Raw genomic sequence first — 27,003 nt, forward strand, 5'->3', positions numbered from 1 at the left:
GCAGAAGGAGCTGCAGCAGGACTGTGTCCTACAGAGATTTGCCCCTGCCCCTGCCTGGTGTGTGGGGAGGGGAGGAATATTTTATTTGCACCGCAGGGTTTAAGTGGTCATAATTAAATCACTACTGGAGGTTGGTTGTTGGATCAATATGTTTTAATTTTAGCCACAGGGTTAGAGTAGCACAGGGAAGTTTGGGCTGCTTTGTCTCTCAGCCCCTGCAGCTGTTTTATTAATGCTCATTGTCCTCCCAAGGTGCAGCCCACATTCTCTGCCGTTAATGCCAATACTTCAATGCATGGCAGAATAAAGCTGACCTGAGCATAATCCCACTTCATTGGATCAGTCAAGAAATCAGTGTCTATGTGCCCTGTTCCTGCACTGGAATGATTGCTTTGGTTTGATTCAATATCCCTCACTGCTTTGGTTCGAGCAGGTTTTTAAGTGAACCCTAGTGCCGTGTAGGCTGGAGATGCTTCCCTTTCTCTGTCATCTGTCAAAGTAATTTTCTAGAGTAACACAGAATATCAGAAAGGATTGAACGAATCAGACTTCTCTATAATTTATTCACAAGTTCTTGTACTTAAAAATAAAATCATCTAACTTTCACAACAGTTGGCAGGATTTCTACAATGTGTGAAAGTGAAACTTGTCTTGGAGGTGTGCAATTCCGGGTTGTTTCAAGCCTTCCAGATCTGAGAATGAGAGGACCAGCTTTTGGGAAGGTGTGAAAGGTGTGTTTCCCATGACTTAATGTGACCCTAGAAAAACAGAAAGGTCAAGCTGAATATCAAGGTCTAATGAAGAGTTTTTCTTTAGGCACTGTAACAGATGAGAGATGCTCATCTAAACCTGAGAGATGTTTTTCAACCTGTTCCTTACATAAAGACAGAGAATACAGATCATCCCTATCATATGCTTTCTTTTTTCTGTAGGAAATTGTCTTGACCTTATGATGTGTATCCCATGTCGCTGCCCTATGCCCAGAAATTAATTTATGCCTTTCTATGCCTCTAAACTGAGCCTGAGAGGGGGAAGGAAATACTGAGCAAAACTTTTTCAAAGCAGTTTGCAGCTTGTTCAAGGTCACACAGAGATAGCAATTTTTTTTCCAGCTGCAGCGGGGGAGAGAGGAAGCACCTGGCTGGCTGCTCCCAGGACAGTTTTTTTGGCCAGTGGTTCAGCTGCTTTTTCTCCGGAGAGAGACTGAGAGTTGAATTTTCCCTTTTCCCTGGAATTTCGGATTTTCCCCTTTTCCACTGGATTGCTTCAATATCAGAGCACATCGGGAGGACTTTCCACCGGGCACAGAGGGCCTGGCCCTGGCCCAAGCCCCAGCTGCTCTGAGGAGACCAAAGGGAGGACTCTGACACTTTCCCAGGTTTTTTCTCCACAGAGAGAGATTTTATTATTTAGCATTATTTTCCTTTCCCTGTGTGTTTGTTAAATAAGTAGTTTTTATCTCTTTCACTTTTCTTTGAGGAAAATTTATTTTCCCCGAACCTGGTGGGGGAGGGGTGGTGACCTGCCTTCTCTCAGAGGATGTGTTTCTAAATTTGGCCAAACCGGCACAGAAATTTTCCTGTGCAGAGCATTGGCAGTGGCAGCTTGCACCTGAGCGTGTTGTCAGGCTGCTGCTGGCCGCATGAGGAGGTGGAGAGAGCCTGTGATTCCTTTTAGGTGGGTATTGTTTCTCTGGGGGGTTCCTGTCCCACTCTGCCACTGCCTGGGAGATCTTGTTCCCTCTGCTCATGTTCTTGTGAGTGCCATGATGCTCTTACAGCTCTAGACATGGGATTGGGAATGAGAGACCAGACAAGCTGTAGAAAAGGGAATGGCCACTTTTCCTACTGCTGCTGGAAATACCGAGCCCTTACAATGTCTGATTTTTTCCACCACAGATATGTTCAAAGGGGCTGGATTGCCTCTCCTTCTCCTTGGTCACTTCTCTTTTTCCTTTGTTTACCTTCTTCTGTCCCATTTTGACTTTTCTGGCCACAGCGCACGCCTCTTCCCAATTTTCCACCCCCATCCAATGCCTTTCTGAGTGCCCTGCCTCAGCTTCTACAGGTCATGGCACAGTTCCTCTTCCTCCCAATGTCATCTCCGTGTTTGCTGGTATGAACTTACCCCAGAGTAGGGACAGGAGTCCTGTCCCTGGAAAGACCATGGGGCAGCATCTTCCCGTCTTTGGACACATGGGATTGCAGTTAGCTGTCCAAAAGCAACTTTTAATGGCTGTTGGCATGGAGACAAGCGTTTGGAGCAATCTCCACTGACATATCTGCTTCCTTTGAGCGGGGAGAGGGAACCTCCAGCTGGATCCACTTGTGATTGTGGTCATACGGACCTTCCCCTCCTCTGCTCCTGCCCTCCCTGCCATCTCCCTGGGGGCACTGAGTGGGATGAGGGGTGAGTCTCCCTTGCAGGGAGGTGGTGTGGAGAGGCCCATCCAACTCTTCCCTTCCTTGCCTCTGAGATCCTGTCTCTCCTATGCCACAGGACTTGGCCTGTGTTCTTGGCATGGAGAACTCCTCCCTGGCTCCCTCAGCACTGATGTGCTCTGTGACTCTGGTCTGTTCCTCCATGAACAGCTTTCCAGCCTAATTCTCAACAAATTACTTCTGGCAGCTGTTCTAGGATCTCTGTCTTGTCCCTCCAAAGGGAATAGTGTCCCTGAAGTGACAGCAGTGACTGAAAATGAATGAATGAGCAGCTTCAGGTGGTTTCTGATCTGCAGCCAAGCTGCTGGCTCAGGGCTGCTCTGGATTTCCATCATGTTCACACATGTTCACACACAGGCAAAGTCAGCCTGACTTTGAGTCCAGCACTTGCTTTTCTCTGTGTTTCTCTTGAGGATTTATTCCACACCCCCCTTGTGCGTGTCTGAACTCTTCCATTGGCAGTTGCAGTTATGTCTCTCCTGATGGAGGCAAGTCCTTGAGAATGACAGGATCGATCTTGGATCTGCTGCAGCTGCACCAGCCATCCTCTGCAGCCTCTGCTCAAAACACCTCTAATTCCTCGTGTGTTCTCGGGTTTCTGTGCTGCATTTTGGGCTGCCTGACACCTGAAAGTCCATCCATACCCTGAGTGCTGTAGGCACAGGCGCTGTTCCAGCGGGCTGTGCCTCTGGCTCCCTGGATTTGCAAGCCCCTGTAGCTTGCAATGCTTGTAGCATGAATGAGGAGCTGTCTGACCCTCTCCATGAGTTCCTGCATCCCCAGGGCTCTTGGCAGACCCGTCACCTCCCAGCCATGTCTCAACTCTTTGGATCAGATCTTGCTCTGTCCCTTGTCTCAGCTTCTGCCACACAGCAGAGCCCTGAAGTGGGTGGTGGCAGCCAGCACAGAGGGGACCTGCAAATCTCCCTGGAGGTGGGAAGCTGTTGGGTCTGGAAATGGAAAATGCTGTTGTGTAGCAGGCAGAGAAGTTTTCAAAGTGGGAAGGTTGGCTTCCATAGCACTCCATGGAGCTCAGAAGTGTAGGAAAATGTTTATTCATGCGCCTCTTGATGAGATCTGGCTAAAAAGGTCCTTCAGATGGAGGTGCTCAATGTTTGGGGTGGAGGAGGGTGTGGACCTGTCCTGCTCTGGTAGCCTGGTGTTAGTACCAGAGATCTGCCCAGCGTGCTGAGCTGTGGCAGTATGGAGAGAGCCAAGCATAGGGCCACAGCAGTGGCACAAGAGGACACGCAGGGTGAGCTGTCAGCCTTAGCTCTAGTATGGGAAGGTGCTCCAGTTTGGCAGTAGCCAAAAGCGTGGTTGGACTCATCCCCAGTCTCATCTGGGGCAACCAGAGCAGGGTGTCCTGGCTCTGTGGAGCGACAAGGACAGGCAGCTGGGTCTAGAATCTTCATCCTTCTCACCTGCCTTGGGGAAGGCTGACCATGGAGAGCATGTGACACAAGGAGCCAGAGCATGGAGAACGTGGGACACATGGAACTATCTTGGGAATGGCCTCTTCCCTCAACAGGATGCTGAGAGGTATTAGGGGAGATGAGACCTCGTGGTGGGCACTGGAGGGCTGCTCTGACACCAGACAAGGTCTTTCCCTTGCAGTATGATGGTGGCTTTGTACATCCTTCCATGGGTGAGACCATACCTGGCACTGGAGTGATTCACAGCAACAAGGTCTGTGTCCCCCTCATTGGGGTGGAGTGAGCCCCTGCCCTGACAAGTTTCAGTAAATAAGTGCAGCACCAACAGGAGAAATGCTGTGCCATCACCTGCTGTGCCCAATGCTTAAATTCCTCCAATGAGACCTCTCGGCACAATGGGATCCTGCTCCTGCACTCCCATCTGAGGTGCCCACGGATGTCCCTTGACATCAGAGCTCTTTAAAGGCACCTGGATGGTGGTAGCCAAAAAACCTGTTCCTGTTCCATTTCTTGGCATGCAAGGAGCTGGTTTTCAAGCTGATCCCATGAAGATTTTTTGCCTTTTCTTTTATACCCTGTTACACCTTTTTACAACTTCTGTATTCTTAGTGGTTTTTGCCTACATTCTTGGACTTGTTTGTCAAGCTAAGAGACTAAATATTTTAGAAGCTTCGTAGCTAGGGATCAGTGTGCCCCAAACCCCGATGTCCTCTCCAGAACACATTCTGTAAACCAAGATAGAACCATCCAGGGGAAGGCTCCTTGGGGAGGGGGGCTCACTTGAGCCTCTCATTGGGGAATCTTTGATAGATATGCTAATTAGTAAAACCTATAATGTTATACCAGATCTTTTGGGGAGGGCATTTTTGCAGGGTGCATCTCGATGCATATGACCTGGACGTGTCATTTAAGGATCCTTAAAATAAATACCAAGGTAAAATCCCTTTTCCCCTTCTAACCGTGTATGACTCTTGATTTTAAGACCAGGAAAAGGCATCAAAGCTAATACATGTATGTGCTGGGAGCAGGAGTTTCAAGTCTCTGGGAGGGAGCTGGTCCCTTCCCCTGCAGGAAGCCTTGAACCTGATGATCTCAGGTCTGTAGGAAAGTCCAAGGGCAGCATCATGCAAAAGGATCCAGGTTTGTGTGAGGCAGTGAAGCAGCTGCCTGGGAAGAGGAGGAGGCTCCTCCTTGGGGCACTGGGCTTGGGTGGGCATAAGAAACCACCAGCAGCCTGTGGCAGGAGTATGGCAGCATGTGCTATGCCAACAGCCACCCGAGAGGATCCCAAGGGCAGTTAGAGAAGGTGCTGAGGAAGTGCTCGAGCACTGAGGTGCTGGCACAAGGCAGGACTTTGGGCAATCTGCACCCACTGCTGCAGCTTCTCCTGGGTGAGAGGGTGGGTTTTGTGTGCAAATGTGGGCTTGGGGATGGAATTTGCACTGCTCCTGAGAGGAGCTGGTGACAGAGGAGGGGGTGATGTCTCTTTTTGGAAGTCCACAGCACTCCTGTCACTTGAGCGAATTAAGCCAGTTCCTGGTGCTGGGAACTATCCCACTGGTGGGATGTGCAATAAAGCTCCTCTGCCCACCTGGAAGGGAGCATGGGGAGACACTAGTGGGAAGGGGAGCCCAAATAGTGTCTTAGCTGGGTCCCTTCCAGGACCAACCCACCCCACCCAAGTCCCATCCACACAAGCTAGGGGGAGCACGGAGGCACGAGGGCATAAAGGGACCCAAATGAGGGACTCAGAGGAAGGGGCACCCTGTCCAGGTAGAGCCTCAGCCCAGGGCCCTGGTGTGAAGGCACAGTTGGAGAAAGAGGGGCTATAGCTGTCTGGAAGAAGGAAACGCATTTGGGATGTGGAGGACTGCACAGAGTTTATTATGGGATATTTTTAGAGAGGAAACAAAGGTGGGAAAGTGATGGATACGGGTCATTTGGGGAAGAACACGCCTGGCATAATGTGGGAACGTTGGGGCGGCCCTGGTGTAACCCAGCGGTGCTTTCCCAGGGGGATGAGCTCTCCGGGATGAGCGGGAGGGGAGCCCGAACCCCGCCCCACTCTTGCCGCGCCCCGGGGCTACCGGGGCTACCGGGGCTACCGGGGCTACCGGGGAGCGACTCCGCAGGTTCCGGCTGGAGCCGCCAGGGGGCGCCGCACCCCAGAGCCGCGCCCGGAGCCGCGGCCCGGTTCTGCCTTCGGGGGACGGGAGGGGCGAGCGGGGCAGTGCGAGGTTAGCAGAGCTGTGTGAGGCAAGCGGGGCTGTGCGGGACAGTGCAGGACCGTGTGGGACAGTGCGGGGTGTGTGGGGTAGAGTGGAGCTGTGCGGGGCGAGCGGGGCCGTGCGTGGTGTGTGGGACAGTGCGCAGTGAGCGGGGCTGTGAGGGGTGAGCGGAGTGAGCGGGGCCATGCGCGGTGAGTGGGGTGGCGTGTGGGATGTGCGGGCCAGTGAGGCGTGAGTGGGGCTGTACACAGGGTGAGCTGCGTTGGGCTTGGCCGTAACACCCGCGGGGGAGACCCCTATAGCCTTTGCACCAGGTATACCCCAGTACCGGGCGCCCCAAGGATGCTGGACACGTGCCGGACTGCAGGAACTGCGAGCCGTGGCCCTGTGGTTGGATCCAAAGGCCCCAGGACCTGCAGAGGAACCTGCGGGCTCCGGCTATGGGAGATCCCGCTCCTCTCTATCCGTGGGAGCGGGGAGGCAGAGGAGTGTCTCCCCGACACTGCCAGTTTACCCAAAAGCGGCAAACTGGCAGCTCTGCCTGAGCCGTGCTGGCACTTCTCTGCTCCCTGTGAGCCTGGTTTTGGATGCTCAGGGTGGATCCCCCAACATCCCCTGCTTGTCCTCACGCTGGGGGGGCAGAGCCAGCCTGCCTTGTTGGTGCCCCCAAACCTTGCTGTCTGCTGGACCCCCAGCACCACTGCCACCGCCCCAGGGACACCCCGGGGCGACCCTGCTCTTGGGGCTGCCCTGCTGTGCATGTCTCCACACCCTTAAGAGCACCCTGATGTGATGTCCCACAGGTATGCCCACCCCAGGTGTGATCCGTCCCGATGTTATTCCCAGATGTGACGTCCTCCTGTGACCTCCCCAAGAGTGACCCCCCTCCAATGTGATGCCCCCAAGTGTGAGGTCCCCTGGGTGTAACCCGCAGCTGTGACACCTCATTTGCGCCCCAGCGTGACCTTCCCCCGTGACATCCCCTTGTAGCTGTGACCTTCCTAGCTGTGCGCCCCCCTCCCCCGGTCGCATCCCCGCGATGTGGGACCCCACGTGCCGCCTCCCCGCAGTTTGACTCCGAGGTCTGAGCATCCCCCAGCCAGTTCCCCCCATCATGGTAGGGTCCCCCCGGTGTCCCCCCGCCCATCTCCGCACCTCTCCGCGCATGCTCCGCGCCCGCCCCTCCCCGCGCTCTGGCCGTTCTCAGCGGCAGCGGCAGGATGAAGGACCGGACCGGGGAGCTGCGTGCTGTGAGTGCGGGGCGCAGCCGGGAGATGCGGGGAATACGGGGGATGCGGGCAGCCCTCTGCTCCCGTCGGGAACCGCCCGAAGCCGTCTTGGCCCCCCGTCCCCGGCCTGGGGCCGCCCTGCCCCGAGCGGCGGCGGCGGCGAGGGGGGCTGGGCGGGAGCTGGGAGCAGGGGATGAGCCCCCCGGACATCGCCGGAGTGTCGGGGTGGGAGAGGGGCTCCCCGGGCTGCGCCTTCCGCACCGCCGCGAACCGCTCCGGTTCTCCCCGGCGCCGGGCGGCGGAGCAGCGATCTGCGCGGTACCGGCGGGCCGCGGCGGCCGAGCAGCATCACCTCTGGGAAGGCCGGATACGGACGGGTATTTGTACCGGGGCGGGCGGGGGCTGCCCGCGGGCGGCGGGGTCGTGCCGCACCCGCCCCGAGCCGCTCCCGTTTTGCGTGTTCATCCTCCGGCGCAGCCGCTGCGGCGGGGCCGAGCAGCGCCTGCGGCCACCGCATCGCGGGAGACCCGGCAGGTGCCCCGGTGCCGTTACCCGGGCTGTCCGGGAGGCGTCGGGCTTCGTGTGCGGCCGCTCCTTCGTCCCGCGGAGGCCCCGAGTCCTCCGCGGTCCCGGAGCGCGGGCGGTGGGAGGTGGCGGCGGCTGCGTGCATGGAGCATCGGTGGAGGAGCCTCCGGTGCCCCCCGCTTCCCGTGTCACGGCCCCCTCTTGCACCCTCGGGGCCGCGGGGATGCTGCTGCCCACGCATGGGGCCGAGCTCTGGGGACAGCGGCAGTGACCGGAGAGGCAGAGCCCGAAATCCCGGAGTGCTGCTCCAGCCCCCGCCCCGTGCCACCCCTGGTCCTCCCTGTAGTGCTTTTTCGTTCTGGGTTTTTTTGGTTTCGGTTTTTTGTGGTTTTTTTTGTTGTTGTTTTTGTTGTTGTGGTTGTTGTTGTTTTATTGTTGGGGTTTTTTTGTGGATTTTTTTTTTCTTAATTACTACACAGTTGGGGCTGCAGAGCTGCCTGGGATTGCGAGGGGGGTCTGTCCCGTGGGGAGGACCCCTGGCAGTGGGGACGACTGTGGATGTCAAGTCTGGTCTGGCATCAGAGCTCCCACCAGGATCACTTGGCTGGGAATTTGGTTTGGTCTGGAAAACACCAGGAGGATGGAGCTGGGGTGACGCCAGCAAGGGGATGAGGGAGTGGCATTTGGGGTGACTGGGCAGCTCTGAATGCCCAGGGGTGACTGTTAGATGCCCGGGGTGGCTGTGGATCCTGGGGGAGGAAGAGGCTCCCCCAAGAGCCGCCTCCCCACTCTGCCTGGAAAGCACCCAAACATGGGGCTCTGTCTCCACCACCAGCACAGGCTGTGAAATGGGATTGAAAAATAGGCTTTTTAATAATAATAGTAAAAAGGAGCCTCGTGAATGTCCTCTTGGCAGCCGGCACTGGCTGAGAAGTGATGCCATGGAATATTTAAAAATTTCTCTCTTCCTTTAAATACGCCTTAAGAAAAATAAAATGTGTTTTCGCCTCACTGCTGCTGCTGCTCCTTATTCATCAGCCTCATGCTGAGGGTGCAGCATTCTTCCCAGGGACTCCTGGGGATGAAGGAATGCTTTTGAGCATCTAGCGCCCTGAGTCTGAGTGGGTGCCCCCTGTCAGGACTGCAGTGAGTGAGGTATCGTGGATTTACACCACAGAGGGACACAGGGAGGAGGGAGATGCTGCAGTGGACACAAAGTCAGGAGCGTTTGAACTTGTTTCCTCTCTGCTGCCTCATTAATAGCCTGGGTTGGTTCTTCCATCTTAATACAGTGTCTAAATTCTGCCAGGGATGATAAAAAAGAAGGATTAATTAAAAAAGAGCTGGCGTTGTTGGAACAGAGGAGGGGGATGCAGGGCGGTCACTGATCAACAGAACAAGAGCTCCATGTCTTAATAGGATTTTTTAAATGGTACTTGAAATTCAAAATGCTAATCCCAGCTCTTTTCTGAATCTCGGTTCTGGTTGGGATCAGGCATGCTGGAGCTTACTCAGTGCCCTTGTGGGAGTAGTGCCCCCAGGCCTGCTCTGAACCAGGGACAGGAAATTTAACTTACAGATGAAACATGTCCTCTTGTGGAGGAGAGCAGCTGAGGATGGGCAGTGCAGGATGCCTTGGATGAGGCTGGGCAGAGCTTTGTTTACAGCTGCTTCTGTGCAGGTGCCACAGCTGTGGCTATGGGTGATCTTTCCTGCCCATCTGGAGTGGGTTTGGAGCTGATCCCATTCCCCAACACTCCCAAAAGCAGCCCTGATGAGATGGTGTGTACATGCAGGATTGTGAGAGTCCTATGGTGCTCCATCCTGCCATAGAGCTGACAGCTCAGTTTCAGCGAGACATTGGGATTTCCGGGATGCGACACAGGTCCAAATGGTAAAATAATTATGTATGGTGTTTTGAGAGTGGGAGGAAGTGAGAGAGATGTGCCAGTGTTATAGGATCACAGAATGGTTTAGGTTGAGAGGAACCATCCAGTTCCAACCCCTCAGCCACTGGCAGGGACATTTTTTGGGGGGCGCTTTCCTTCTGTGCCTGTTGCTCATCTCCAGCAGCTGTTTTTGGGTGCATTTCTCCAGGGATGTCTGTGCATTTGTGCCGTGCCACTGCTCTCCCCAGCTGGCTGAATCCCCACTCCTGCCAGCCAAGTCCCTGCTCCCAGTGCTGCCTCCTGCCAGTGGGAGTTATGGGAGATGGGTGTTAAAAATAAAAGGGCCAGGTGGGCTCCAGGTCCGGCTCTGTGGATCCACCCGCTCACCTCCTGTGGCACTGTAATCTGCAGCAGTGCCCCAGGACTCACAGCCAGGCCTCACTCCATGCCTTCCTTTTAATTCCATACTGTTTCTACTGAGGCTTTCTCTCCTGGGGGTGCAAATGTGAAGTCAACCGCAGTTGCTGTTTGCAGGGGTCAGGTCTTGTGCGTCTCCATCTTTTCCAGAACCCCCCAGCTGCAGAAGTCCCTATGGACCTTGGAGGTGAATGTATTTACTTGTTTAGATGCCATCTTCCTTTCCTTTGTTAACCCTCTTCATTGCCCTAAGTGCTTTCGAGCTCTTCTGTTCAACCAAAAGGGTCATGTAAATAATTCAGCTGTCCTCTGTCCCTCCCAGTCGGGAGTGGGGCTGTCACGTGGCGGGTGACAGCTGGTGGCTGTGGCACGTCCGCAGCCTGCACAGCTGCCTGCTCTGGCTGGGCTTGGCGGGTCTTAGCATTATTGAAATGCTTATTTTTTGGGGATAGGGAGGAGCAGAGCTGCCATGGCAGCTGAAACACCGTGGCTGCCCTCAGCATTCCTGGTCCCACAAGCACTGGGGCAAGGAAGCTGCTTCGTCTGCTCCCTTGGGGTCCTGGAACGGGAGGGGTGAGATGCCGATGAATCCTCCTGGGGTCTGCTGGGCTGGGCAGCTGAGCATGGAAGAAGGTGACAGGAATGATGTAGATGAGCCCCACATGATCCTGTGTGAGATGTTGTGCTCCCCAGCAGTTGAGGGGTCCTAGGTGTCCCTGTGCTACAGGGACGCTGTGGGTGCACACTGTGGTAGGACAAGCCAAAAACTGGGAAAACCCTTTGCTGTGCTTTAAACATGGCAGCAGGCAAAGCCCAGACTCTAGGTCAGCTCTGGGTGGTGTGTCATGTCCCCAACCTGGGAGGTGCCTGGTGGGGTGATGGACACGATTTGGGGGACAGACAGACCTCAGAGGGGACACTGAGCCCCAGGGTCCCGTGTTGTGTGTTGGGGACCTTCAGGTCTGATGCATGGGGGTTTGGTGGTCTCACTGAAATCAACTTGAATACGGGAATACTCTTGACCCACTGAGACCTGTTGTCAATCTGTGGGCACCAGAGAGTGATGAGAGTGATAATAAGTGCAGCCAGATACATCAGCTGTGTGCTGCATGTCTGAGAAGGCTGGAGCCAAAAGGGTTCAATCTCATCCCTGTTGTTTTAATTGAAGTGTCTTTGTGCGTGAGCTGCTCGGAAGCTGTACAAATGTTTGTTTTGCCATGTATCTCCCCGTTAACAAGATTTCTCAGGAAATATGCAAAATAATCACTACAGGCAGAACATGTACTGTAAGGCTGATTAAGCTAAGTACTGTGATAAACTGCTTCTTCCAGAAAGTTATGTATATTAGCAAAAAGAAGGAGAGTGAGCCCAGGTGGAAGACCAGGAAGACAGAGTGTGTGGTATTGTCCTGGCTCCGGGTGACCTGAGCACACCTGCCTCATGGGACTGCTGGGTGTCCTTGCACCGTGGCGTCTGCAGGATGATCCTGGAGGAGATGTGTGGAGAGGGGAGGGCAAGCGGAGGACAGCATGGGAAACAGAGATGGAGGGATGCTGTGTCAGGAGCAGACCAGGCGCAGGGCCAAAGAGGCTGTTCTTGTTAGGAAAAATAGGAAACAAGGCAACTGTGGAAGCTCAAGGAGTACAAAGTTTTGCTGAGCTGGAGGAAGGGGAGAGGGCAGGGGTGATGTGTCACAGGCTACTTGCACTTCTGCACCTCTGCCTGTGCTCCTGCCTGCAGTGGCCAGAACCAGGGCTAGTGTTGGAAATGTGGGCACTGCTTTTGCCCCCCAAATCAGGGAGCAGACTTATGGCTGTGAGCAGGGGATGGGCTGTGGCATGTGGTGTGTCATGGGCTCACAGAGTGGTTTGGGTTGAAAAGGACCTTCAAAGACCATCTAGTTCCAACACCCCTACCATGGGCAGGAACACCTTCCACTAGACTAGATTGCTCTGAGCCTTCTCCAGCCTGGCCTTGAACACTTCCAGGGATGGGGCTGACACAGCAGACAGACTTCTGGGTGCTCAGATCCCACATGAGAGATGTTCTGAAACATCTTTCAGCCTTTTTCAGTGATACTCTGAGTATTTTCTGTAGCGATGCAGCTGCTCTCCCCTGGCTGGATGGTCTCTTCCTCCATCACCTTTTGCAGGAGTGATGGAAGTAGTGAGTGGAGCCCAGGACATCTGCTGGCCAAAAGCTGTTCTTGGGGACGTCCAGAGGAGAATAGGAAGTCCTTCTGCTCCAGCAGCCCTGGAGAGCTCCGGCTAAAGAAAAGTTTCCCCCCAGTCGCCAAGGAACCTTCAAAGAACCATGTCATCCAACCCTATTGCCATGGGTTGGGACGTCTTCCTATAGACCAGCTCCTGACTGGTTGTAGAATTCCAAATCTCCTGCCCAAATTGTGTTCATTTGCTCCTAGCCCAGTATATTCCTTCTACAGGAGAAGGTTCCTCCCCTCTTCTGCATCCTCCTCCTCAGGCATCCACCAGCACCTCAGGATACACCCGAGCACAGGGGACAGACCTGGCTGTGCCACATCAAAATCTGCTGCAGGGTGGGACTGAACTTTCTGTTAACAGTGCAGTGTTCCAGATTCTAGTGAATACTTGCAGACCCAGGTTTCTTTTCATGGGAAATAACTAAAAATGAAGTTTTCTGCTCACAGTCCTGTGAGCTTTCAGGGCCACTGTGGCCACTTCCATCCTGCTGTTCTTCTGCTGATGTGTGCTGCAGGTTTGCCAGTATGAACTCTGCCTTTTTCTCTGCCATTGCTGGTCTTCCATCAGGTTCTGTCAGACTTTGGGTTTGTGTATGAAATGATTGTTTGCTTTGGTTTTCCAGAGGACCTTTGCCTCTTGGGAGGATCAGTGTCTCACCTGGATGGTGCTGAGGTTCTTTTACAGGGTATAGACAAGAGCACCAAAGAAATGCCATTGAGCTTCCATGACCATGTGAGCAACCTGGTTTGGTGGAAGGTGTCCCTGCGCCTGGCAGGGAGTTGGACTGGAGCATCCTTGAAGGTCTGTTCCAAATCAATGCATTCCATGAGTGCCTGTTTGTAGGTGGGGTAATGGGATTTGAAGGATAACCATTTTATGGACTGTGTTGATCCCACAGCCATGGGAACTGTGGTACTGCCTGTGTCACCTTCTCTGCCTGAGGCTTTCTTTCTGTTTTCACTGACAATTTCCACAGTGTCACTAGTGGGCATCGCCAGGGCTTGGTGACGTTGGCAAACACCAAAGCATGGTGATGATCCCAGCGGAGACCTCACTGAGTGCTGACCCTGGTGAATACATAATGGAGTGGAGATAAGAGATGAGTGCTGTGGCTGCAGGTCCTTCTGCTCATGGGAAGCTGTGGTCTGCACAGGAGCTGTAACAACGATGATGCCACTTAGAGGATGTTAAGAAATTAATTTCAGATTATTTAAATCTGTTTTTAGCCAAGTTATTCTTTAGCCATGACTGTAAATTTGTAAAGTACTGGCTGTAAAGTACGGGTGCTTTTCCAATTGGTCATAGTGCTGTCCATGTTTCAGAGCTATAGGAGGTCAGTGAGTTTGGCACATTGCCCTCTCCAGGACTGATGGCAACTCTGTCACCTCTGACGCTTGTTCTTCAGAGTTAAGGAGAATTTTACCTGTTTGCTTTTAAAACTGAGCTTAAGAGTGACTGTGGCTCTGATAAAAGGCTTGGACTTTGTGCCAAAGGCTGGGAATTATTTTGCAGCAACGCAAGCCAGCGCCTAAGGACAAAACTCTTGGAAATCATGCTCTCCCTTGCACTGCTAGTGTTGGAAATTGGAAATACCACCTGACTCATGCAGGTGTTGCTGAATGCTGAAGTCATCTGTGCCTTGGACTTTTATTCATAAAAAAGAGTTTTTAATGAGAAGGTATGGGCTGTTTTTGGTGAATATTAGAATTATAGAATCACTTAGGTTAGGAAACCCCTCTAAGATCCAGCTGTTTCCCCAGTACTGCCAAGGGCAGCACTAACCCCAAGTGCCACAACTACACATCTGTTAAATCTGTATAGGGATGGTGACTCCACCACTGCCCTGCACAGCCTGTGCCCTGGCAACTGGGCTGGACAACCCTTTCCATGAAGAAATTTCCCCCAGTATCCAACCTAAACTTGCCCTGGCACAATTTAAGGCCATTTCCTCTTGTCCTGTCCATTGTTACCTGGGAGCTAAGCCTGACCCTCACCCGCCTCCACCCTCCTGTCAGGGAGTTGTAGAGAGGGAGGTCCCCTCTAAGCCTCCTTTTCTCCAGGCTGAGCCCCCCCAGCTCCCTCAGCTGCTCCTGGTGCTCCAGACCTTTCCCCAGCTCCATTCCTTTCCTTGGACATGCTGCAGCATCTCAATGACCTTCTTGTTGTGAGGGGCCCAAAACTGACCCCATGACTTGTGGTGCCTCAGTAGTGTCCAGCACAGGGGGACAGTCACTGCCCTGGTCCTGCTGGACACATTATTTCTGATACAAGCCAGGCACCGTTGGCCTCTTGCCCACCTGGGCTTATGTTCAGCCACTGCTGGCCAGCACCCCAAGGCCTTTCCCAGCTTTTCAGTGACTCTGCCCCCGGCCTGGAGAATTCCATGGGGTTGTTGTTACGCAAATACAGGACCTGACACTTGGCCTTGTTGAATGTCACAGAATTGGCCTTGGCCCACTGATTCAGCCTGTCCAGATCCTTATGCTGATCCCTCCTGCCCTCCAGCAGGTCAGCATCTCACCCAGCGTGGTATCTTCTGCTGAGGGTGCTCTCGATCCCCTTGTCCACATCATTGATAAAGCTATTAGACAGGAGTGGCCCCAACACTGATGCCTGGAGAACACCACTGGTGACAGGCTGCCAGCTGGATTTAATACTGGAATAGGACACAGCTGAGTTTGGGGCCTGTGTGCCATGGAATGGCCGATTTATCGTGGTGCACAGCTGTACTATATGGTCTGCAAAAAGAGCTGAGGCTGAGACCATAGATAGTTTAAATCATGGTCTTGGGGGTTCAGCTCTTCAGGGCTGTCTCCTGGGAGCATACCCTCTGGCTGTCCTTATCCTCAGCCTTGACACCACCTCCCTGGAAACCTTGAGGAGTAGGACTTCAGCCCTGCTTGAAGGGCTGGTTTTGGCTGGTGCAGATGCCTAAAGCAAACCCTGAAGTATGGGGAGGTCAGGGCAGCCCCACAGTGGGGGACTCGTTTGGTGGGTGGGAGACCCGGGGGTGCTCTGGACCTTGTCCAGGTGAGGCTGTGCTAAGCTGCCCTTGTACTGCCAAGCATCACAGAGCTAGGCTGGGATGTTTCCAGGGTTCTGGGCATCTGTACACTTTCCTACGTGTCATTTAGGTTCTGTGAGATGGCTGAGATGTCAGTGCTTCTTGCTGCTGAGTTATTCTGACCTTGTCCTTCCTTGCACATCTGCATGCCAGAATGAGCTGCAGTGGGAACTCTCGGTGTCAGCAGCAGTGCCCTGGGCTTGGGGGTTTGGACATGGGGAACGAGGTGACTGCTGTTGGGTGTTGGACCCCCATGTGCCACTCCATGTGGGGACACGATCCTGGACATGACCCACAGCTGCTCAGAGGCATCCCCAGGAGCAGCCCGTGTATCCCACCGTGTTCTGGTCTCAGTACAGAAAGGGCATCATTTTACAAAGCAAGTCAAGCCCAGATGGCTGGAATCTCTTTGGCTGGGCAGAGCAGCATGGAAGTGTTTGTAAATAAAAACAAACAGATGCAGCCTGGGAGTGAAGCCGGTGAGCAGCCTCCTGCATCTCAGGGATGAGGCCTTTCTTTGCTTAACTGAGTGGTCCCTAAAAGGGGGATGGCAGCTGGTGTGGCTTTTTCTTTCCCTTGTGCTTTTGTGAGGCTTGCCTTGTCTCTGGCAGGGTGGGAGGCAGCGTGGCCTGAGCCCATAGTCCTGTGGGGTGCTGGAGGCAGGCAATGGCTCACTGCCTGCTCAGGCAGAGATGTTTCCCAGGAAAATCTGCCAGCAGGGGTTGGTAGAGGGAGGTGCCTGGGTTCAGATGTGCCCAGCAGTGGCTGAGCCTGTTGTTCCTCTGCCCTGCCTCTGCTGCCTGCACCAGCTCCCTGGATGCATCTGGACATGGTCAAATCCATCTGCAGCACTGACAGGAGAGGACAGGAACTCGAGTCTGCATGTGGCCACTGCTGAGGTGACAGAGACCTGGTTATGCCCTGCACAGCCCACCCTGCCATCTTTGCTGTTTGGAGGAGAGCAGACATCAAGTCTTTTCAGGTGTTCTGTGCTCCTTTGCCTCTTTCAGAAAGTGCTTGGAGAGGTAATGGGGTGGATTGGAACCATGGGGATGTAATTTGCTCAATAATGAATTTATTAGCATGTGCTGGTTGCAAAAGCCACAGAGCCAGGATGTTTCGGGGCTCTGGATGTCTTCCCATCCACTACTCCTCTTTGTCAGGGGTGGTATCACAGTTCGTCTCTGCCTCCACTTGGGATTTTGACCCTTGTGGAGGGCACTTTGAACCGTGTGAGGCTCTGAAAGCTGCTCGAGGAGCTCTGACTGACCTGCCCTCCCCATCTAGCTCCTGCTGCTCAGTGGCACTGAAGAGGCAGTGGCTCCCAGAGCCATCCCAGCTGCTGGTGTGGTGCCCACATGGAGCCACTGCTTGGCCTCTGGCAGACTGGAGAAATAAATACCTTGCAAAAGAAGGGTTATCCTCACCTACCCTGTGTGGGGGAAAAAAACCTGGAAGCCCTGGGTCTCTGGTGCTGCCTGACAGTGCCTGAGGCAGAAGTGGAGGGGCACTGGGAGGATGGTGTGCCCAACATGGGGAGTTCCCGAGCTGGGGAATTGTTTGCTGCTTGTGCTGAGCAGCACTTGCTGGTAGGTTTGACTGAGACAGGAGCTTTCCATGTGACTTTGGAAACCTGGGATGCTCACAGCTGGATTGTGTGAAGCCAAAACACTGTTGGCTGTGTGATGCTTTTTGTTTCCTTTGGAAAGTTTTGGTCTCGTACCTACTTTTGTACTAGAATTAATCATGGGGAGACACCTCAAGCTTGGGGTAGAGCAGTGAGGGCCAGAGTGGAGGGAGATGGTAGGAGCAGCTGATCCATCAGTGCCCTGCATCCTGTGAGCTGTTCTCCCAGTGGCATCTCCTCCAGTTCCAGTCCAAGTCACCCATTAGTGGATGTAGCTGCTGCTTCCTGGCTCAGGGGCTCGGGGTGGTGGGGTGGGATGATCTGCCTGACACCAGGGGTCAGAGGCAGTGTGGCACCGAGGGTGTTTCCAGTGACGTGTGTTGGACAGATGGTGCCCTTCTCCAGCCCGGAGTGACAAGTGACATGTGCCCTCCTGACCAGCAGGCTCCATCTGTGTAATTTCCTCTTCACAGGGCTTCTGGCTGGGCTCTGTGCTGCTCCTCCTCTCCAGTGCCTGCCCTAAATAACATCTCTCTGCCTGTCCATCAGCCTCTGTGCTCCCAGGAGTGGGCTACCCTCAGCCAAGAGTGCCTCTGACAAGGCTGTGTGTAGCTTTGGCAGAAACCCTTCCATGGGTGGTGGGTCCCCTTTCTTCAGGATTTCTGGGTATGGGGTCCAGTTGGCAGCAGGGATAGGATTAGGCAGGAATGTGGCATCCTTTGGGCAATGAGCCAGGCCTGTTTTGGATGTGGAAGGGACAAGCAAGAGGTGACAAGGAGAGAGGAGTATCTTGGCAGGTGCCCTGCTTTCCTGCTGCTCTTCCTCTGCTGCCAGTCCCTGGCCTGCCTGGTTGCCGTACAAGCCTGCATTTAAAATTAACAGTGGGAATGCTCTGCTCACAGGCTTCAAAAAGGGGCTCAGAATTATGGCAAATTGAGATCCTGCCAGAATGATGGCACGAAAAGCTGGCTAGGGTTGTGAGGAAGGTGTGCTGAAGGTGCGTTTTTCTGTACAGGGCTGCAGAGGCTGACTGGTGCTTCCCATCCAGTTCCACCTCCCTGCCATGGGCAGGGACACCTTCCACTGAGTCCAGGTTGCTCCAAGCCCCGTCCAACCTGGCCTTGGACACTTCCAGGGTTGGGGCAGCCACTGCTTCTCTGGGCAACTTGTGCCAGGGCCTCACCACCCTCATGGACTGACATTTCTTCCCCATGTCCAACCTGACTCCACCCTCCTCAGTTTAACACCATTGTCCTGTGCTGGGACCCCAGAGGTGGAGGCAGCTCCAGGGTGTCTCAGGAGAGCAGAGCAGAGGGGGAGCATCCCCTCCCTCCCCTGCTGCCCACACTGCTGGGGATGAGCCCAGGAGACACTTGGCTTTCTGTGCTGCCAGTGCTCATGGCCGGGTCATGTCCCGTTTGTCACCCACCAGAATCCCCTGATCCATCTCCACAGGGTGCTCTCAGCCCCCTTTCCTTTGACTCCCTGTAGATGACAATCCTATTGGGTGCATGGTGAGGTGGCAGGAGCTGAAGGCAGGACATACATCCCTCCATCTGTGGGGGCTGGTGTGGGTGTCCTTGTCCCTGACATGGAGAGGCTTAGCAGGGTGGGGGGAAGAAAGATCCCCTGACCTGACGACGTGTCCAGGGCAGTGTTTGCATTATCGAGTGCGTCTTCCATCACTCACAGTGTGTGTCCCCGGGATCTTGGCATTATCCAAGATCCTGGGGGGTGTAGCTGGGGGTCTGTTGTAATTGCCCATCCAATGGGCTCTCGGTACCACCCACCAAAGTGTGTGATGCTTAAAAGCTGTTGATGCTTAAAATCAAGCACAAGCCAAGCAGGCATGCGTGATATGTGAAATGGAATGTGAACATGGATGGTAGTTGTATTTCTGTGTATCTGTATTCCTAGCTTTAGGATATGGTTCTTTGTGACCTCCTTGATGGTGAGCCTGCCCATGTGCTGTGGGTGCTGGGGGAGTGCTTGGGATGCTCTGGGAGCAACGGAGCATTTGTGGGCATTGCTCTGGAACCAGTTGTTGACCCCAAGTGGACCTGAGCTTACAGCCAGGCTTGCTGCTGGCTGAAGGAATGCCACCGGGGTTGGGACTGGAGGGTGGCAGCTGTCACTGTGCTCAGACGGTTTTGCTCCAAGGCTGGAGCAGTGATGACAGGGGGAGGGACTGGGCTGTCTGGTGGCACTGGCGTGCAGGAAGGATTTAAAAGAGCCTGCAGCCAAATCCTGCCCTTGACTCCAGGGAGATGTGGGAAGTGTTGTATGTGGTCGTGTATCCAGCTCTGCCCAAAGCCTGAGCTGTGCTTTGGCTCTCGATGCCAGACTGTGATGGCTGAAGGGAATGGGAGAGGTAGTGTGGACCTGCTGTGAGCAAACTGCTGAATTTTGAAAGCAAAAAGCTTCAGAGAAGAAGCTGGTTCTGCCTGATGCAGAGGGCAGTGCCTGCTGCAGGGATTGTACAGCCCTGGCTTGTACCAGCACCTCTGTAGCCAGTGGGACCAGGGCAGTGACCATCCCCTGGGCAGGGCACTGCTGAGGCATTTCAAATCATGGGGTCAGTTTTGGGCCCCTGGAAAAGGAACATGATGAGGGGCTGAAGCATGTCCAGAGAAGGGAACAGAGCTGGGGAAGGGTCTGGAGCACCAGGAGCAGCTGAGGGGCCAGGGGGGGCTCAGCCTGGAGAAAAGGAGGCTTAGAGGGAACCTTCTTAACTCTCTACAACTCCCTGACAGGAGGGTGGGGCCAGTTGAGGGTCACTCTCTTTTCCCAGGTTATCAAGTGACAGGACAAGAGGAAATGGCCTCACATTGCTCCAGGGGAGGTTTAGTTTGGATATTAGGAAAAATGTCTTCACAGAAGGGGTTGTCAAACCCAGGAACAGGCCATGCAGGGCAGTGGTGGAGTCACCATAACTAGAGGGATTTAAATGTACCAACCCATTCCCAGGCTGGCAGCTTTGGCCATGCCCCAGCCTCACTGTGCCAGCAGCTCATGGCCTGAGTGGCTGTGGTGCTGCAAATGGGAACAATTTCAGATTTTAGGGCACAGTTTTCTGTGCCCACAGAGTGATGGGTAAGAGCAGCACCATGCCTGCTTTTCCTTGTCAGGTGAGATTTTCACCAGAATTGTGGCAGCTCTCTGATCACAAAGGCTCTGGATAACCATGAATGGGATAACTGCGTGAGTGAGTTACCCAGGCAAAAAGTGCCACAAAGTGGTGGGAAGGCTGAAAGCTGAGGTTTCCTCTGGATGATACCACCCAAATCAGTCACTGTAGGGTGGAAAGGGAATTTTAGGGGATAGGATAGATATTTCATCTGGCTTATTTCAATGTAAGAGGGATCTCTCTGGAGATCTGGTAGTGGCTACCTCTCTGCAGAGTGCAGAGGGGCCATGGGGTGATGTGTCTGCAAAAAGTGCAATCATTATGAGATGAGCGGAGGCAGTCCTGCCTTATATCTCCATTCCACTGGCTTCTTCTCTCTTGTAAAGATGGAGTAAGAAGAAACTTTTCCACCCTGTTAATTTTCCATTTCCCTCTGTTGTGTAGCTGCTTTGGATAATAAATCTTTTAAATGTCTCCTTATGTGGAGGACTGTAATTTTTCCTTCCATCGAGAGCTTGCATCTCCTGCCTTTCTGGGGCAGGAGGTGTTTTCATCTCTGGTGACAGTGACACACATGCTTCTGCAGACAAGGACAACCCCTCATTTGCCTGCTGTGACTTTACTAGTTCTGCTGTATTACCTGTTTGCTCCCACCTTTCCTGTACTCTGCAGCACTACTTTCATTTTCCCATCACAACATCCCTCATGTTTCCCATTACAGCATCCCTTGTGTTTTCCCATGTGGCAGCATTCCTTGTTTTTACCACCATGGCATCCCTTATGTCTTCCCGACGTGGCATTCCTCATGTTTTCCCATTGCAGCATCTCTCATTTCCCATTGCAGCTTCCCTCATGTTTCCCATTGCAGCTTCCCTCATGCTTTCCTGTGGCAGTATCCCTCATGTTTCCCATCACAGCATCCCTCGTGTTTTCCCATCATGGCATCACCCATGCTTTCTCCCATGGCAGCATTCCTTGTGTTTCCCATGGCAGCATCCCTCATGTTTTCCCATCACAGCATCCCTCATGCTTTCCCATGGCAGCATCCCTTGTGCTTTCCCATAGCAGCATTTGTAGTGTTTCTTGTGGCAGCATTCCTGATGTATCCCATAGCAGCATCCCTTATGTTTCCCATGGTGGCATACCTGGTGTTTTCCCATGGGAGCATCCCTGGTGTTTGCCATTGCAACATCACTCATGTTACCTATCACAGCATTCCTTGTATTCTCTCGTCTCAGCATCCCTTGTGTTTCCCATCACAGCATCTTTCATGCTTTCCTGTTACAGTATCCCTCGTGCTTTCCCATCATAGCATCCCTCATGTTTTTCCAGTCGCAGCATCCCTTGTATTTCCCATCGTGACATTCCTCATGCTTTCCCATTGCAGCATCCCTGGTGTTTCCCATGGTGGAATCTGTGGTGTTTCCCGTTCCTGCTCCTTGCAGAGCCGGTGTGCTCACACAGGACTGAGGGCGCTCTTGAAGTTCCCACTCCATGATTGTGGGGTGTCCTTAGCTGTGTCCTATGCTCCCTGCAGAGGTCGTACCACGGGGCGCTGGCTGCCATGGTGTTTTGGCCATACCTTACTGCTCAATGTTTAGCTCTCTGCTCTCTCAGAGTCGTGGGAGCTTGGAGTGTCAGTGCCTGGGGTGTCCTTCACTTTGGCTAGTGTTTGCCCCAGCTCCTTTGAGCAAGTGAGCACAGGAGAAGGGGAAGATGCCCTTGAGAAGCTCCTGAAATAGAGCCGTGAACTCTGCAGCAAGCACTTGTTGATGCCTCTTTTCCTCTGTGTTGTTGCAGGCAAAGGACAGTGACGACGATGATGAAGTCACCGTCAGCGTGGACCGGGATCGCTTCATGGATGAGTTCTTTGAGCAGGTGAGAGGTTTGTTCCTCCCATGCAGCTTTGAAGCTGCTTCAGACCTTTCTGCTAGCACCAAGGCAGGTTGTGGATGGTCCAGGCTTCCCACTGCCACTGGGGAGCAGTGCTTGGGATGGGTCTGAGGGTCCTGCCCTGGCTGGTGCTGCTCAGTTGATGCTCAGGGTTATGCTGAGTGCTGAGCATCAGGAACCTGGCTTCCCTGCAGACCTGAGGCTGTGCTGCCCTATGGATGCTTTCCTGCTCCCCCTGCTCCTCCAGAACCCAGCGAGGCTGTTGCCCAGGTGATGGGAGCAGGGGAGCCTCACACACAGCTCTCAGGCCTTCCCCCAGAGCACCTCTGCAGAGCAGCAGTCTCTGCATGGGATTGATTTAATTTTGTGCCTCCTGTTCCCAAACAAGAGGTTGTCTTCTGGCATGTGGGTGGCTGTAAGATCTGCATGCGGATTTTTAGCACACCCTTAGCATGGCATGTGTGTGGGGGGTGTTAAAATGGATCTGTGCAGGCAATGGAGTGGGAACTGGGATAAATCTGATGTGCAAGTGGAGGAAGATGAGCAAAGGGGTGGTCTGAGCTGAAGGAGAAGACTGAATTAGAGGGTAAGCAGCCTGGCAGGCAGAGAGCACAGGAGAGGTTTCCCCTCTTGGCAATGCTGGTGTCTTCCTGTAGTACAGAAGTGCAGGGAAAATGCCAGAATGGATCTTTTGGAAAATGTGGCCTCCCTGGAATAGGGGGTGAGGATCAAACTGGGCATTTCTGAAGCTTTTTATGGAGCAAGGAGCCATGGGGGACTGAGCTGCTACCAGCCTGGTTTATGCAGCCTCAGCAGCATTCTGCCAGAGGGGCAGTCTGGGAATAGATCTGATGCTGATTTATATAAATCCCAAAAGTTTCTCAGTGCATCACAAAGAATACAGGACATACAGTCTGTATTAAACTGCCGTGACTCAGAGCTGGCTGGTGGGATGAAGAAGGTCTGATTCCTCAGTGGTCATATAGTTTCCAGATGGTAAATATTTATCCAGGAGGATGTCTGATGTGGTTCAGACATGTCGTGGTTGCTTTGAAATAGGGTGTAATAATCCCTTCACTTTATAAAAGTCCAGGTCTGTCACAGACCACCTGTCTTGTTGTCTCACTCCACAGGTGGAAGAAATTCGAGGCTTCATTGATAAAATTTCGGAGAATGTGGAAGAAGTGAAAAGGAAGCACAGTGCCATTCTCGCTTCACCCAACCCTGATGAAAGTGAGTGAGCCGTGAGCTCCGTGTGCCCTGTGGGCACATGGCTTCACTGATGGGGTGGCTGGAGCCAGGCACAATTCCCTATGTCTGCAGGTGGCCATGGCTGAATGGTGAGGGAGAGCTTGGACCTGCCTGGTGACTGGTGGCTTTGAGACCTGGAGAGGTGGTGAGAGTCCAGTGAGGCTGCCAGAAGGGAATTTCTGAAAGTACGGGGCAGTGTGGAGGCTGGGAAGAGCAAGCGGCTGTTTTTGTGGTGGTTGGCTGTTGTCTTGCCCTGGCTGCCTGGGAAAGTCCGTGGATAGGGCAGAACAGACCTAGTGTCACCTACTTGGCCCAGATATGTTACAGCTTCTCTTTGAGCCAGAGATGGGCACTTGGGACCTTTCATCTCTGTCCTGGGGACAGTTTGTTGCTGGCTGGTCAAAGAGTCTATCCCTTCCAGACCTCTGTCTTCCTCAGTCTTGTCTTCCAAAGAAGAGGTTTGCTGCCAGGAGCTGGAGTTAGGGATTTGAGCACCCAAGAGATGGCAACATTTGGGTGCCTGGAGGATCTGGCAGAGTTAGAACTGCATACGCTATGCTGTGGTCTCCTGTTCCCAGGTGGGAACAGTGCTCTCCCAGGGGAGCCAGAGGAGCTGGTTGTGGGGGCGGTGAGGTCAGCAGAGGCTTTCCAGCTTCAGTGTCTGCAAAACCCTTCCTTGCTGTGGAATGGGTGGTTCTGAGGGCTGAGCTGTGTAGGGAGAGCAGGGTTGAGCCCTGCAGAGTGGGGCTGGACTCTGCCCAGGAGTCACTGGAACAGCTCTGCTGCCTCAAGCTCTGCCTTCAGTGTAGCAGTGAGCCCAGGTGGCTCTCCTTTGCCCACCTCCATCGTGGTGCTGGTGTCACAGGGGTGTTGGGTGCTGGAGATTTGACCCTGCAGGATGGCTCTGGGCCACTGGCAGACCTCATTTTGGCAAAGGTGTTGCTTCTGTGGGCTGAGCCCTGCTCGTGCTCCCAGTGCTTAGAGGCTGGAAAGCTGAGACCAGGTCTCTCTCTGGTCATCTATCCTCCTTCCATCCACTTCTCATTTGCCCAGTGGAATTCCATGTCTGCTTGTGGAATTGTTCCTAGAGGTCCCAGGAGGGTGCCCCCACACCCACTGCCCTATGTCCAGCCCTATGTCAAATCAGTAGATACTGTAATTACTTGAAAGGACTGGCCCTTCCTTAATTGTCTCAGACTCCCCTCTCCTGGCAGCTGCTCCTCAGCTAAAATTTCCTTGGCCAAGAATGGAAGTGAGGGATTTTCTCAAGGGAATTCACATGTCTCAGGCTGTTGCTCAATCATCCTCCAGGCTCTTGTGCTTTCACTGTAAGATGTTGCAGTGTTCCTGTTTGGGGGTGTTCAGAAAAGAGCTGTCACTGCTGTGCTCTTGGCTGCTGCAGTGGCACGGGGTCCACTTGGGGCTGCAAAGGGCACTCATGGCCTAAAAGCATAATAGTCTATTTAAAAGTCTGAGATCTGCAGTGAACAGGATGTGGTGACATTCCCATGACTTCCAGAAGCATCCAGGACATTGGAAGTGCTCCTGGTTTTGTTTTACAGTGTTACTTTGCCTTGTGTCTTGGTTTGAAAGACAGGCGTCTGCTAAGGAAGGCAGGACCCCCCCTTGGAATGGCAGATGAAACCCCCCTTCCCTACGAGTTATTATAATTTTGAAATCCAGGGGGCTTTTAGGCAAAGATATGAGAAACAGGAATAACAGTTCTTTACTATTATATATCTATATGTGTATAACCAGTCAAACAAACAACAGTAACTCTGGCAGTGACAGCAAACAATCCCAAACCCAGTGCCAGCCTTCTCGGCTGTCGGGCCCTTTCCCCTCGGGTGCAGTTCCGCTCGCAGCCGGCAGGGGCGCTGGCGGCTCCCGGTGAGCAGGGCAGGTGCGATGGTTCCCCCGCGGCTGCAGGGGGCGCTCCGGAGCGAGCTCGGGGAGCACGCGGCACTGGCGGCCTGGGATCCCGGGAAGGGATGGGACAAAGGCTTCACAAACCCCTGGGCAGCCGATCCCGGGATCCCGGGAAGGGATGGAACAAAGGCTTCACAAACCCCTGGGCAGCCGATCCCGGGATCCCGGGAAGGGATGGGACAAAGGCTTCACAAACCCCTGGGCAGCCGATCCCGGGATCCCGGGAAGGGATGGAACAAAGGCTTCACAAACCCCTGGGCAGCCGATCCCGGGATCCCGGGAAGGGATGGAACAAAGGAGCTTCACAAACCCCTGGGCAGCCGATCCCGGGATCCCGGGAAGGGATGGAACAAAGGCTTCACAAACCCCTGGGCAGCCGATCCCGGGATCCCGGGAAGGGATGGAACAAAGGCTTCACAAACCCCTGGGCAGCCGATCCCGGGATCCCGGGAAGGGATGGAACAAAGGCTTCACAAACCCCTGGGCAGCCGATCCCGGGATCCCGGGAAGGGATGGAACAAAGGCTTCACAAACCCCTGGGCAGCCAATCCCGGGATCCCGGGAAGGGATGGGACAAAGGCTTCCCAAACCCCTGGGCAGCCGATCCCGGGATCCCGGGAAGGGATGGAACAAAGGCTTCACAAACCCCTGGGCAGCCGATCCCGGGATCCCGGGAAGGGATGGAACAAAGGCTTCACAAACCCCTGGGCAGCCGATCCCGGGATCCCGGGAAGGGATGGGACAAAGGCTTCACAAACCCCTGGGCAGCCGATCCCGGGATCCCGGGAAGGGATGGAACAAAGGCTTCACAAACCCCTGGGCAGCTGATCCCGGGATCCCGGGAAGGGATGGAACAAAGGCTTCACAAACCCCTGGGCAGCCGATCCCGGGATCCCGGGAAGGGATGGAACAAAGGCTTCACAAACCCCTGGGCAGCCGATCCCGGGATCCCGGGAAGGGATGGAACAAAGGCTTCACAAACCCCTGGGCAGCCGATCCCGGGATCCCGGGAAGGGATGGAACAAAGGCTTCACAAACCCCTGGGCAGCCGATCCCGGGATCCCGGGAAGGGATGGGACAAAGGCTTCACAAACCCCTGGGCAGCCGATCCCGGGATCCCGGGAAGGGATGGAACAAAGGCTTCACAAACCCCTGGGCAGCCGATCCCAGTGTCCGGCCGGACCCTCGAGAACAGCAGGCTGGAACGGCAGGGAGGAGCACAAATCCCGGCTGGCAGACGAGGTGTATCCAAGCGGGGAACCCCCCGGAGGTCTGGGCAGGCAGGGCAAGCAGGGCTACAACGCAGCGAAGGCTCGAAGCAGCGGCGGGGCAGGGCGGTCACAGCCCGGCTCCCAGCAGGGCAGGGAAGGTGGGCTGGGGATCCTGGTGCTTCTCCAGCAGAAGGAAAAGCAGCCGAAGAAAGCAGGCCGAGACCGACTGACTACACACCCAGGTGAAACAAAAAAAGTAGCCAGCTCTTTTGTTTTCCTTAAGTACCCAGCCATTTGTTCCCCTAGCAACATGTATGGGGGAAATTCCTTTAACAGAAAAAAAACCCAACCAAACATAAACCAGGAGAGCTCCTAAAACCCCAACACCTTGGTATTGTAGAGAATTCAGTTTGTCATACCAAGAACTTTTTGGACAGGAAGACACACATTAATCTGAAATTAGTGATTTGTAGCATTGTGGTGTGTCCAGGAGGTATGGTAGGGCTCAGAGGTG

General features: G+C 54.0%; 1 protein-coding gene across 1 annotated transcript in view; it reads left to right on the plus strand.

Annotated features, from left to right (window-relative positions):
• Window positions 1-7,325: 7,325 nt before the first annotated feature.
• The window catches only part of STX1A (syntaxin 1A), a gene marked incomplete at both ends in the record, with an annotated part of 71,812 nt that continues 52,134 nt past the window's right edge, over window positions 7,326-27,003 (plus strand). Inside the window, 3 exons of the mRNA XM_082294606.1 lie at window positions 7,326-7,355; window positions 22,006-22,083; window positions 23,232-23,331. Of these exons, the coding sequence (XP_082150732.1) occupies window positions 7,326-7,355; window positions 22,006-22,083; window positions 23,232-23,331 (208 nt within the window). The remainder of the gene's footprint in view (window positions 7,356-22,005; window positions 22,084-23,231; window positions 23,332-27,003) is intronic.

This window comes from Coloeus monedula (assembly GCF_965178545.1).
Source record: "Coloeus monedula genome assembly, chromosome: 20".
NCBI lineage: Eukaryota > Metazoa > Chordata > Aves > Passeriformes > Corvidae > Coloeus > Coloeus monedula.